Source organism: Leucopleurus acutus (assembly GCF_964270905.1).
Source record: "Leucopleurus acutus genome assembly, chromosome: 5".
Taxonomy (NCBI): Eukaryota; Metazoa; Chordata; class Mammalia; order Artiodactyla; family Delphinidae; genus Leucopleurus; species Leucopleurus acutus.
Window position 1 is genome coordinate 62,017,373 of NC_139147.1, and position 14,379 is coordinate 62,031,751.

At 39.3% G+C, this 14,379-nt stretch overlaps 1 protein-coding gene across 1 annotated transcript in view; it reads left to right on the forward strand.

Moving 5' to 3' along the window:
• Nucleotides 1-13,773, forward strand: part of GAP43 (growth associated protein 43) — a gene marked incomplete at its 5' end in the record, with an annotated part of 92,997 nt that extends 79,224 nt beyond the window's left edge. The window contains one exon of the mRNA XM_082839517.1: nucleotides 13,319-13,773. Within this exon, the coding sequence (XP_082695643.1) occupies nucleotides 13,319-13,407 (89 nt within the window). The 3' untranslated portion in view covers nucleotides 13,408-13,773. The remainder of the gene's footprint in view (nucleotides 1-13,318) is intronic.
• Nucleotides 13,774-14,379: the final 606 nt, after the last annotated feature.

The following is a 14,379-nucleotide window of genomic DNA, read 5'->3' on the forward strand; positions in this document are numbered from 1 at the left end:
TAATTAATTTCAAAATTGAGTTAACCTTCTCAGTGGGCTTTTGAACACTCTGCTTTCATTGGGAAGTGGAGGGGGGTGATAGATGGGGGAATGATATGCACTTTTATTTGCTCTTATCAGGACATAGTACTGATCTCTTAGAGATTTCTAGGTATGACAGCATTTGTAGTAATTTCAGCTACTTCTGGACTTTCATTACCCGGCAACTCTTTAGTCATTGAGTTTATGAAACCTGCCATAATCAGTGATTACTGTTCAGCCTACGCCACCAATTTTAGAGGTCCCCATGTTTTCCCCTCTCTGTATAGAATATTCACATCACCTCTCACCAGTTGTGCATAATGTGTTGAAGTCTGATGCAACAGTAATCCTCAGCGCTGGTTCTGCAAGCCTCCAGAGTATCTAAAATTACTTCTGGTAGCTCTTAAAGTAAAATGATATTGAGTTTACCTTTTATTCCACAAAGGAGAGAAGGAATGGAGGGAGGGAGGGGGAAGGAGGGAGGGAGGAACAGACTTACACAGTGCATTTAGGATTACTGGAGAGAGATGCCACTTAAAATCAAGCGGTGGAATTCATCATCCCCAAAGGTTGTGAGAGACATGATGGTGTTATGGGAGGATCACTGAATTCTCATTAGCTGTGAGACTTTGGGCAAGTCACAGAAATGCTCTACCTTCAGTTTTCCTCAGAGAGAGTGAGGGGCTGAGATCAGATAATCTCTAAGATCTCCTTCAGCTTTCATTATTCTGTAATTTTACAATTAGGAGCTCACTCCGTAACAATATATACAGATTTTGTATTTTTGTCCTGAATTATGTGGTTTATCCATTTGCAATGATAAAATTAGCAAGACAACTGCCAAGTCTTTAGTTTTCTTTGTGCTGTGTAGATACAGCCATAAGGGAAAATTAAACAACACAGATAAATAATTGTTTAGCTAATCTCAGTTACTACCCAAACACATCATGGTGAGACATGGCAAGGCATGAGCTGAATATGACTCATAAGTATAGTGCTTCTCTTTTAAAATTTAAATGTTATCCAAGCAATAGATATTCATATGTAGGAAAAATTTTTAGGCAGCTGTAGTCACTACTGGAGAGACACTTATAGAGTTGGAATTATTTCTAGTTCGGGTTTCTATATTTTAACTGTGGAGTCAGATAATCAAATCATGTAATCAAATATCAGATTATGAGATTTGGCAGATCTAGATCTGCTTTTGCTTTTAAAGACAAATGTTGAAAATATTTGTAATATGTTTTGTAATACGGCATGTTAACTCAATATATGTTAAAACATTACAAATCATTGGTTGAATTTTTATTTTTTTATTTTTTTATTTTTTTAATTTTACTTATTTATTTATTTTTGCTGTGTTGGGTCTTCGTTTCTGTGCGCGGGCTTTCTCTAGTTGCAGGGGCCACTCTTCATCGCGGTGCGTGGGCCTCTCACTATCACGGCCTCTCTAGTTGCGGAGCAGAGGCTCCAGACACGCAGGCTTAGTAGTTGTGGCTCACGGGCCTAGTTGCTCCGCAGCATGTGGGATCTTCCCAGACCAGGGCTCGAACCCGTGTCCCCTGCATTAGCAGGCAGATTCTCAACCACTGCACCACCAGGGAAGCCCGGTTGAATTTTTAAAACCAGTGTAATCTAGAAAATAGTTCACTAACTTTCTCAAGGTCTGACAAACACAAATTACTACACTTTTGTAACTGATCACTAGATAAGATCTAGGATGACTCATTGTTGAAAACAGTGAGCGTAATAGAAGTATCTAAGGAAACACAATTGTTTGAAATGGCTGGTATAATACCTAAGCAGCTTGTTTCGATAAATGTGAAAAACTTCAAGAAAGAATAGCTAAGAGAGTAGATTCAGTGAAAAATGACCAACAAACACAATTAGCCTGTCCGACATTTCCTCATCTCCTAAGTATGGACCTACATAATTAACATCAAATACATGAAGTTTGATTTTTAGAAAATTATTAACTTTCTCTGAAATGCAGGAAGAGGAATTATGAATAAACTTTAGTGGAGAAAAACAATGCTAACTTCAATCATGTTTGATCAAGATTCCAAAAGAAGTATGGCGTTTCTTTGCCTGTAATTCTTGTAAGAAAGTGGCCACTTCCTACTCCATCTTTAATTTCTTTACTCTTCAAGGTTTGCTGGAATTCCATGCTTGAGAAGTCCCAGAAATGACACAGTACAGTGCATAGGCAGAAGGAATAACCCCCTCAGAGCAGTCTTCCACACAGCCCTAGGGATTTCTCCCCCAAAACATGCCTTGTCCACAGAGGACTGCAAGCCTTTCCGGAAATGGAAAGTTCTTTCTCATAATAAAGCTGAAAATTTTCACTGTAAATGATCATTTTCCTTAAGGTTAAGGGACAAAAAGTCCTAGGTTTCTTTCAAGTCTTGGGTTCAATAATTATAATGAATCAGGGCATTTTTCTTAAAATTGGATGTACTGTCTTAAGCCTGGGTAATTGCCATCCCCCCTGTAACTTGCCTACTGGAACAAGATTTACGACACATCTGAGGGCAAGGGGTTCCTTGGTTCTTGCTGGGTCAGTATAGTAAATGTACTTTTGCTACAAACTGGAGGGAATCCAATGGAGCGAAGCCCAAAGATAAGGTGGTTTCCTTTGAAATCAACTGACTGCTATTTAAGTGTGAAATAGAGAAGACTGTCCTCTTCTGAAGTAGAAGCAATAGCAGAGAAGTTCTTGCCTTTTGAGACATTACTATTTAGCAGCCTTGATTCTTGCATCATAGAATCATGCCTCTCAAGTTTGGCCAACAGTCAGCTTTGCCCTGGTGATCATTTTTGGACTTTAGACCTTGACTTCAAAGCCTTTTTTTCAAAGAATTATTTTTCTTTTACTCTACGAGCAGAAACTTTATAAGGGACAAACTTCTCTCTCCCTTTCTCAGGATACTTGAAGAAAGTTTCTCTTTGGCTATAGTCTAAGAGTGGATACGCATGAATTAGTGGAGAGAGAGAGAGAAGATAATTCTCATTTATTAGGCACATAGGTGAGCAAGGGAGTGACACTGTGTGAGGTTGTCTTTTTTTTCCTCTCATTTAATGCTCATCACAGATCTATGAGGTAGATATTATTACTTCCACTTTACTGACAAAGGACTAGGAGAGCACGGATGATATATATTGAACACCAGTATGTGAAAGCCCTTAGCACTGGGCTTGGCACATAGTAAACATTAAACCAATGTTAGTTCCCTCCCACTCACTTAATAATAATCGCCAATATTTATTGAGCAGTTTACTGAAACATGCCATTCATTATAAAGTACTTTAAATAATTAACACATTTGAGTGTTTTAGTAACCCCATGAGGCGGGTACCAATATTAATACCAATTACAGATAAGGAAAATGAGGCAATAAGAGGTTAAATAACTCACTCCAAGTCATGGTGTCAGAGATAGAATTTAAATGATAAAAATAGCTGACTCCAGAGCCAGCTGTCCTAACCACTACCCTGTGACATCTAAAAATAGTGATGCTTATAGTAGATATCTATTTTTTACATTTGGGTTTTTTATATCTGAATAATTTGTTATAAAATTAGAAGACATAAAAGTAAAATTAGTAAAAAAAAAAAAAAAAAGGAAGGTGATGGAATAATTCTTTCCATGCCTGATGCCTATAAATCAGAATAATATTGTTTCCTTTTCATAATACAATATTTTGAAATTCAGGCATACCTCTGCTATTTGGTCATGACAACAATACAGGTCCACAGTTTTTAGGCTTGAGGTAATTAAGGTTTTATCTACATGACACAAAGCATATTTGGAATTGTCCCCTTTTTTCATCACTTTCGTCCCTCCTATAAATATTAAATGCCTATCTTGTGATAAGCATGACGCTAGGAGTTGAAGTTAATATAGATGCCTTGATTCATTAAAAATATATATATTTGCCAGCACTTTTCTAAGCATTTGGGATTCATCAGTGAACAAAATAAAAAATCTCTACCTCTGTGGAGTTCAAATTATGGCAAATGTATCAGACTTTTCATTTGAGAAATTAGTTCACAGTCAAGAAGACTAGAAAAGATACCACAAACTAGGATATAATGCAAGGGATATAATTTCTATACAAATAAAGAGTAGGAAGTGATTAATTCCATGTAGGATAGGTTTGGAGGTATGGAAACAACAGTTGAACTGGGTCATGAGGGCTAAGCTGCAAACCCAAATGATTCAAACCTTGAAGACTTGCTATGTACATTGACTAAGGAAATTGACTGGCCTGCCTCCCATCTCCAGTCCTTGATTTTTGGTTAAAGGAATAACTTCGGTCCCATTCCCCAGAATCAGAGCCTGAGAAGGGACTCTTGTGCGAATACTTTATTGGTGGAAATCCATAAGGGAATGAAGAAAGAAGAGAAGCCAGGGGAAGAAGACAGCAAAATGGGTTCAGGAAAAGCATGGTCTCAGCCTAATCCCACAATTTGTGCTGAAGCACAAGTTGCATCACAGACAGAGATTGTCTGTGTCTGGAGTCACGGGGGGCAGAAGGGGCATGACCTCTCAGGCACCTCAGGTTGAGGTGATTCAGTTTACATCCCCCGCCCAAGGAGCAGGTGTGGGTCATTGGCAGCCAACCCCTCCAGCAGCTGGGAGCTGGGGACATGAGCCTGGTAAAAGGGATCTGAGAATGTCACCAACAACATCTGTAAAAGGAGCCTAGGACAACTGGAAGGTATAGGTAGGGATGTAGACATGTTGAGAATATTTGAACAGCAAGTGAGGGGAGAGAGAATATTGAGAATTGGATTTTTTGGTATCTGTTTTTGCTTTGAGGCCATTTATAATATCTGCCATAGTCATTATTTATTTTTTACTTCATTCACTAAAAAAAATCTTGAGATGTGAGTAATTTAAATTTAGCAAAATGGAAAAGTTCGCACTGTTAGTTAGGACTCCTGATTTGGAGTTGGTTCTTGAAGACAAATACAGTGTGACTATCTTTTATTCTGATTAAAGGGAACTGCTTCCATTTTGAAGTCAGAGTCCAGAAATGTAGCTTCCTGGTATAATTTAAGAGTCTTAGGTCAGACACTCCTTCCCCTTTTATTTTTCCAGTGATAATGTTTTAAAATTTTTAAATGCCTTTAGGCAATACCTGCTCTTACAAGGCCTCCGTTGACCCCGCCACTGGATTTTACCTATGGCTAGATTTTCACATTCACATTAGCTGCCTGGCGCCGTAGACAGTTGAGTTTGTAAAGGCTTAGAGCGATGCAGCTAAGATTTTCTCCTAGCTAGATTCTCCTCGCCTGGGACACTATGAGGTGAAAGGGGAGATGCAGAGTTGAACTCTGGTCAGATGGGATTTTGAATTTTTTAATATATATATAATCTACAGAAGAGGGTAAGACAATGTTTAGGCTGAACTTCTTGGGATAGTCACTACTAGCAACACACTATATCACATCACTTCTCTATCCCTGACACAGCCCTTCTCAAAATGTCTCAGTGTCATAGGAGCCGTCATTGTTTGTACTGACTCCCCATTCCTCCACTCCTCCCGCATCCTAACCGTAAGGAATGCCTCGGAAGATCTACAGATTCAGCTTCCAGCTCAGCACAATGTAGCTGAGGGGAGGGATGAAGGAGTGAGTGTACTTGACTTTTATGCTAGAGTGGAAATACCCCCCAAATTTTTATTTTTATTTTCAGCCTTTAAAAGTTGACTTATTCACGGTAATAATGATAAGAGATCATGTTAACTCCATTCAGCTTTACATGTTTATCCCATCTTGTTCCAAAAATGACTTAAGGCAACTATGCAAGCCACATAAATTGTAATTTTTGATCTTTCTGTGTGTTTCTAATGGAGGAAGAAGGTAGGACACTCGTTTTTGATGGTTTGATAGACATTTTGTAGAGAGAATGTTTAAGATGTTTTCAAGGCCAACTTGTACCGTCTTTGAATTTTGTTTTAATTTTTTAAAATCTCTGGGTCATTTGTGTTTCAGAATAAAACACTAAATTTTGTTCCAAAGGTTAGAAATCCTAGATTCGGTCTCAATTTCTATAACAGAGTAGATCTATTTAACTAATAAATCACTTGTGTTCTTATTTAGAGACTTTATAGGAACATTCTAGGGGAGAAGTCCTCTTAGTCGTTTATCTGAGAAAGATGATTTTTTTTTTTTTCCTGTGGGGAATTGCTTTTTTTCCTCCTGGGATGAAACTGTTAAACTTAATGGATGTTTTTTCCGAATCCCACAGGCTGGATTAAAATCTCAACATACTATATGCTGCACTTTAAATTTTATAAAGTGCTTTTAAATACCTTCCTTCAATAAGGTGAGGCAGTCATTATTATCCATACTTCTTATAGATTAGAAAATGGAGGCAAAGGAAAAGTAACCTCTCTGAGGTCAGATGACTAATTGGTAGCAAGCCTAGATAGAAATCAGCTTGGTCCTAGGCTGAAACTTTGGAGAGAAGAAGACTTGTATATGTATGTTTCACATATCACTGGGACTTCGCCTCTGAATTTTCTCCTTGGTTAGGTTTTTGTCTGCTACTCTTTGAAATCCTCAAGTGAGTAGTGTGATAGGCAATAGGATTATTTGCTTTCAAAGTCTCAGAAAGCACTGAGTGGGAGCATAGGTGACACTTGCACCACTCTGCTGACACAAAATGCTGAATACTGGCTCAGTGTTTTGAGAGGGACTTGAAATGGAAAACATGGTGAAAACGAAAAACAAAAAATAGCAAAATGTGACCACCCAAAGCCATGATCCAGGCTCCAGACTGATATCTGGTACACAGCTCAAGAGGAAGACCATGTAAGTAACAAAGGGACGTATGTGAGGTAGCTACAGAATGTTTTTTTTATTACTTTCCTTTGAGCCTTTGAGGTAATGATGCTTAATATTCAAGAAAAGTGAAAATCCAAAGGGAAAGGAAGCAAACAGCCCAGCCCAGTGGTGATTGGTAGAGTAATTGTGGGCATGGCCCCAGGATGATAGCAGCTTCTATTTAATCAATGTTGACAAGGCTGGGGAGAGCTGGGCAGGTCCCAAGAGGTAATGTTTTACTGGGAAATCCACTCAACCTAATTTCAGTAATGGAGGGCTGTGGAGGGGCCTGGACCGGTGCCAGTAAACAGGGCCATTAGAGCTCAGTGTAGGCGATGGCAGCTGGGAACACCGCCATCTCTCCAGCAGCACTGCAGCCGGGCTGCCTGGCTGAGCACACAAGCAGCCGCTGCTGCATATGCTCCTGGTATTTGCTCACCAACAGAATGTGCAGACGTGCTATTCTCACCCTTTCGAGGAAACGAATGGAATGCATAAAGAGAAGAGCTGCTTCCAGAATCTATTTCAGCAAGAATCAGAGAGCCAGTTAGAGTCACATATTTCAAGGACCACTGTGAAATCATCCACCGGGGTCCCCTACCACCACCCGGTTCCAAATGGATATAGAAATGACTTTTATTTTTATTGCTGACTTAATGTGGTCTTGATCTTTCTTAGGACTGGTAGTTGTGGGTCAAGAATAAGAAAACTACTAGGGTTTTCCATATTTCAAAATTTATGAGATTCATTAGAGACGTTCAATTTTGCAAATCCAAGAGAAGTGGCCTAGGAGAAAATATGCCCCTTTGGGCTGAGCTCTTCTTGTCTAGATATTACTTTTTCCTTTATCACCCCTTCTCCCACAAACAATAATTACTAGCATATGAATTCCAAGAAGGCAGTGCTTTTTGCTTGATGTTTTCATTGTTGTATCACCACTGCACTGCATTGCATTTGAAATGCACGGCACATATCGCTTCTCGGCCTTTTGGCTAAGATCAAGTGAAATGCATGGCACATTCCCTGGTGGTGCAGTGGTTGAGAGTCTGCCTGCCAATGCAGGGGACACGGGTTCGAGCCCTGGTCTGGGAAGATCCCACATGCCGCGGAGCAACTAGGCCCGTGAGCCACAACTACCGAGCCTGCGCATCTGGAGCTTGTGCTCGGCAACAAGAGAGGCCGCGACAGTGAGAGGCCCGCACACTGCGATGAAGAGTGGCCCCCGCTCGCCGCAACTAGAGAAAGCCCTCGCACAGAAACGAAGACCCAACATAGCCAAAAATAAATAAGTAAAATTAAAAAAAAAACTATTAGAAATGCATGGCACAGTGTGTAGCATGTAGTAAAGGCCCAGGACCTTTTACTGAATAAATAAATGAATTAATGAACACATTTCTTTCTTCCCTTTTGAAGCAACCTTCAACTCTAGAACATGAAGAATACATGGCTTTACTGTCATGATGTTAACTTTCTCTTTTTAAAGTAACAGAAATGATAAAATTCATGGCAGCTGCTAGTGAACATAATTATTTCTAAGAGGTCTTTGGGCCCAGAAGAAATAATATTTTTGTCAAGGCTAACATGCCACGGCTGGAGAAGGGTATAGCTCTTTATCAGATTCTAACATTATCTTCAAATTGACTGTGATTTTTGAGAATTTATTTAATACAAATAATATTTATTAAAATTGTTCAATTTTATTTTATTAAGAGGCAATTTTTTTCCCCTTTTAGACCAAACTGCTAAAACACTTCATCAGTTTTTGTTTTATTTATTTATTTGGGGGCATAGTCTATATCATAATAAAATTGGATTCCAGGGTTGATTTCTGGGGTGAAGACTGATTTGGGGGAAGAAACCCATCCTAGGTAGAATAATAATGATTCCTAGTGAGGATGCTCACTAGTCACATGATATATACACATAGATAGGAGATATATACAGTCGACCCTTGAACAACACAGGTTTGAACTGCACGGGTCCACTTATATGTGGATTCATTTTAATAGTGAATACTACAGTACTACACGATCCGTGTTGGTTGAATCTGTGGACGTTGGAGGTTGGATACAGAGGAACTGCAGATACGGATGAACCATGTATGTGGAAGGCCCACTATAAATTATACATGGATTATTTTCAACTACACAGAGGGTCGGCGCCCCCAACCCAGTTGTTGTTCAAGGGTCAACTGTGGTTTGCTTTGTGATCTTTCTTTTCCTGTAATGCCTTAACCAAAATAACAGTATTAATGTTAGGTTTTCATATTTAATATGAGTAAAAGTACTATTCAGAGCTAAACTGAAATAAGGAGAACACTTTCTGTTCTTTAACTTGCTGGATTTCAGCTGTCACATCAGGCTTTCCTCGTTCGCCAGCTCCGGGCCCATTTACTTCCCTCACTTGCTTTATGTCACTTGGTACTGAAAATCCCTTTCAGTCTTTAGCTTCCACAGCCTCTTCTTAAGCAACAACTGTCTCAGAGAGAGGTTGAGCCTCTAGATGGGGAATGTGATTATTTACGCTAATTGGATCATGATCACTGGAGTGCCCAGCTGGCCTCAGCCATTCATCCATCTTTGAACTCACCATGATGATCAAAGGTTTTGCATAAAATACTAAAAAGAATACATATTAACTCATCTCTAGCATTTACAAATTATGTAATTAGTGCCAGAAAGGGCCAAGACCAGATTTCATATTATTCAAGACTAATCAGAATTCTTCCCTCCATTCTGAACTGCTTTTACAAAGACCAATTTTTAGACTTCATAGTCTCCAGGCCTACATACCTGTGGACCCCCTGCTATAGCTCCTACTCTGAGCCCATCCACCCTTCTTGGGCAAAGGGACGAGCTGGGAGAGCAATGTAAAATAGATGCTACCTAGATGGCTCCGTCCTAGGTTGAAATTCACTGTTGCCATTCACAGAGAGTGTGTTCCTTTACCTTGTTGTGCATCAGCTTCCCCGCCTATAAAACTGGGATGATAATGGTAGCTGTGAGAATTAATCAAATGACACAAGTGCACTTAGAACTGTTCTAAACATGTAGGAAAGAATCAAATATGGTAGCTATAGCTAAACACTTTATACAAGGGGTCAGGAAAGTTACAATTTATGGTTCTTTCCACAAAGACCTTCTTGACCTTCTCTGGTCGAATTTGACTACCCGATATAATGGGGAAACCTGTACAAGTAGAAGACCTAGATTTTAGTCCTGGCTTGACATGAGCAAACCATATGATTTAGAGAAAAATCTCTTTATCTGAACTTCAGTTTCCTCTTCTATGAAATGAGGATGTCCATTCATTCTTTCATTCAGCAAGTATTTATTGAAGGCCTTTCCTGCACGAGGTTCTGTGCTGGACATGGGGGATTCAAAGTTGTACAAAAGTAGATACTGTCGTTACCCTTGAAGCCTTATGGTTTAGTCACTGGGTGATCTTAGAGGTCCCTCTCACTGCCAATATTCTATAATTATGGATTCTATTGCCTATTAAATGTTTATTACAAAAGGCTTAAACAAGAGTGAGGGTATTTACTGGTTTTCTCACTTTTCTTCTCAATACCTAGAAGAATGTCTGGCACATTGCAGGTGTTCGATACCAATTTATAGAACAACTAAATGAATAAATAATTATATTTCAAACACTTGAAAGCATTTGAGAGAAAGAATATGTAGATATTGAAGCTCTTTTAATAAGGAACAGACAGCAATGACTTCCTGTCACAATAAACAGATGCATGTCAAGTTTCACTGTTTCTCCTGGCCTAGGCAAAGAATGACAAGAGAAAGTGGGGGAATTTGGAAGGATTTAACCTGATTCCACTCCAGAAGTGGACAGAAACTGTGGCTATTTAAAATTATCTGGATCTTTTTTCCTTCTTTTTCTCCTTTTGAACTGTGTTCCCTTATTTCACAAATATACCTCTGTTCTCACCTTAACCAGCCTGATTTCACCTTTTCTCTTGAGTTTCCTAATCTCCTTCAAATCATACATAATAGCTCCGAAGTTTTTATTTAGTAAGAGAGGTCTGAAGTCTTCTCTTGCTCCTGTAGCTAATCCTTCTATGTTCTTCTAGACAGTTTAAATCAATATTCTGTTTCTTCTGCAGTTTGAAGAGGGCACTAAATAGGTGGTTTCTTGGAACTGGTAAAGATGATAAACCACTGTGGGCATACCTGTAGTCTCCAAAATTTGGGTATAGCTAGGGAAATAAATAAATTATCTGAAAGAATTGAAAATTACTATAAAAAGATCTAACAAATATGGAAGCTTTCTTCTGATAGAAAATTAAATGATCCGTTAGCGCACCAAAGTTCTATAATACACGAGGAACACTGCTGGTACATAGAGTATTATGAAGATCAGAACTGAGTTAGTTTCACCCAAAAATTTTTGTTGGAAAATGTGATCAGTGTACTGGTTCTTCAAGAGTTAATAATGATCACCTTGGAGGGATCTAGCCTTAAAAAAATTCTTTATGAATAGTAGTAGATAGCCTCACTAGGATAACTACATTTTGAAAGTAACTTACAGTCTGTTGCAAATCCCACAAAATAAATCAGACTTAAAAACTTTGATCAAAAACAAGTCATTGTAAGATAAAATGACCTATCATAGTTACTATTTACCAGACCAGCCTCATTTGATTCTTAAAAAAACACATCTGTTTTCAAAATGATAAGCATTTTCTGCTACTGAAGAGACTTAAAAGAATATTAATAGATAGGTGTCCAAAGAAGGAATCCCAAAAATTATATTTAGCGGCAGTGGTCTTGTTTGGGTATAAATGTTCAGCTTTATCTGAATATAAATATATAGCTGACTGATTTCAAAGAAACATACATTTTTATGAGCTCTTCTAATGGTCTCCTAAAAGTTCCCCATTTCTCTAGTCTTAGCATCTCTCAAGTCTTAGAAATACTTGTGTGAAATATTGACCCTTGGCTGGCATCCGGGAACTTGAATTTTGAGAGGGTTCTCACCACTTCCTAACTAAGAGTGTTCACTGTGCCTAAACTCTTTGCGCCAACAATGTGGTTTATGCTGGACATCTGTTTTCCTCCTGGGAGTCTGGATTTGGTACATGCTAGGTAGAGGGTGCCTACACAACCAGTCTCCAATAAAAACCCTGGACTTGTAAGCTCAGGTGAGCTTCCCTAGTCTGTGATGTCTCACACATGTCACATTTCATTGCTGGAGGAATTAAGCACATCTTGTATGAGTCCATGAGGAGAGGACTCATGGAATCTTGTGCCTGGTTTCCTCCAAACATCGCTCCATACGACTTTTCCCTTTGCTTTTTTTGGTTTTATATCCTTTCACTGTAGTAAATGGTAGCGATGAGTAGGACTATATGCTGAGTCTTGTGAGTCCTCCTAGCAAATCGCTGAATCTGGAGGGAGTCTTGGGGACCCTGATACAGGAGTTTAGTTTAATAACAGATGTGATATCAAGGCAAATTCTCTTTCCATTAGCTGGCATACTAGTAAGCTGTCTGTAGTATGAAATCAGTTGACTGAGTTCTAGCAGGAAACCAGGCAGAAGAGTAATTAGAAAATCACCTCTTTCCTAAGGGCAAAAATGATCTTTAAAAAGAAACAAAGTCTTTCTTATTAAGCAAAACACACTTGCCCTACGGATAAGTGTACTCATTTGGAATGTTTTTGACTGCCAGAAACTAAAAACTACTACAGTGGCTTAAAGAAGTTAGTTATTTGTCTCACATTAATAAGAAAAAGTCTGAGGAAAAGTGTCCAGGAGTAGTATGGTCGGTCACAAGTAGGTTTTTTTCTATCTCTCTGCTTCACCATTCTTAGTGTATAGTTTTTATCTTCGTGGTCACAAGGTGACTGCTACACTACCAGGTAGTTTGATGTCACAGTCATCAGGAATAGGAGAAAGTAAAGAGCAAACACCTCCTCTGGAGCCTTCCCAGGGAAGTCTGTCTCTACCGATTTGGCCATCACTGTGTGATATGGACATCCCTAGCTCCAAGGGGAGCTGAAAATGCAAGTATTTCACTTTCCAGCCTTTATAATATTAGGTGAGAGAGTTGGAATGGATGTTGAATGATCCACATAAAATATCTGTCACGATAAGTCTGACATTAATGCAAAAGAAATACATGATCGTTGTGGACCCCCCCTGTGTGGATACCTTAACTGTAAGGCTGAGAGATTAAAGACCATAGTAGTTTCTCTTTAGTGAACCCCTCGCCCACGATATCACAGCTTTGTTCCTGAGCCCTTCCCTATGCGTCACTGAACAATTTCCTGTGGGTAAGCTCTTCTGAACCTGGAAATTACATTACTGAGATAGCAATAATCTCTTTTTATCTTAAATCTTTTATGAAGTGGTATGAAAAGAAGAAATGCATTGCACTATCATCTGAACAGGTGAGACAAAATACTAACTCTGCTTCCCCTGCCCTAACCCCATCTGTTTCCTTCCTCAGAAGCTGTAGACGAAACCAAACCTAAGGAAAGTGCCCGGCAGGATGAGGGTAAAGGAGAAGAACGTGAGGCGGACCAAGAACATGCCTGAACTTTAAGAAATGGCTTTCCACATCCCCACTCTCCCCTCTCCTGAACCCTGTCGCTCCTCACCCTCTTCTCAACTCCTCTCTGAAGTTTCCCTTCCTGTCCTACTCACGTCTGTGAGTCTGTCCTCTCCCACCCACTAGCCCTCTTTCTCTCTGTGTGGCAAACATTTAAAAAAAAAAAAAAAAAGCAGGAAAGATCCCAAGTCAAACAGTGTGGCTTAAACATTTTTTGTTTCTTGGTGTTGTTATGGCGAGTTTTTGGTAATGATGATCCAATCATTTTGGGAAATTCTTGCACTGTATCCAAGTTTTTTGATCTGGTGCGTGTGGCCCTGTGGGAGTCCACTTTCCTCTCTATCTCTCTCTGTTCCAAGTGTGTGTGCAATGTTCCGTTCATCTGAGGAGTCCAAAATATCGAGTGAATTCAAAACCATTTTTCTTTTCCTCCTTTTCAATGTGATGGAATGAACAAAAAGGAAAAAATTCAAAACCCAGTTTGTTTTGAAAATAAAGAAATAAAGCAAATGTGCCAATTAGCGTTAACTTGCGGCTCTAAGGCTCCTTTTTCAATCTGAATATTAATAAACCATGAGAGTAATCAAACTCCCAATGGCTCTGTGTTTCTGTTCCATCTTCTCATGAGTTGGTTTGACACACTGGGCTTCTTACATTTTATCTTTGTTCTGGCCTCCCAGTCTGACACCAACCACCCTGACAAAGAAAAGATGGATGAAACCATAAGGCTTCAGTCAGAACCAATGGCGTAGGCCCTTGATGGGGCTCTTGGGTGCTATTTTATTTTGTAGGGCTGCTGTAACAAAGTACCACAGACTGGGTGGTTTAAACAACAACAGACATTTATTTGCTAACGGTTCTGGAGGCTTGAAGTCCAGAATCGAGGTGCTGGCAGGGTTGATTCCTTCTCAGAATTGTGAGGGAAGCATCTGTTCCAGGCCTCTCTCCTCAGCTTGTAA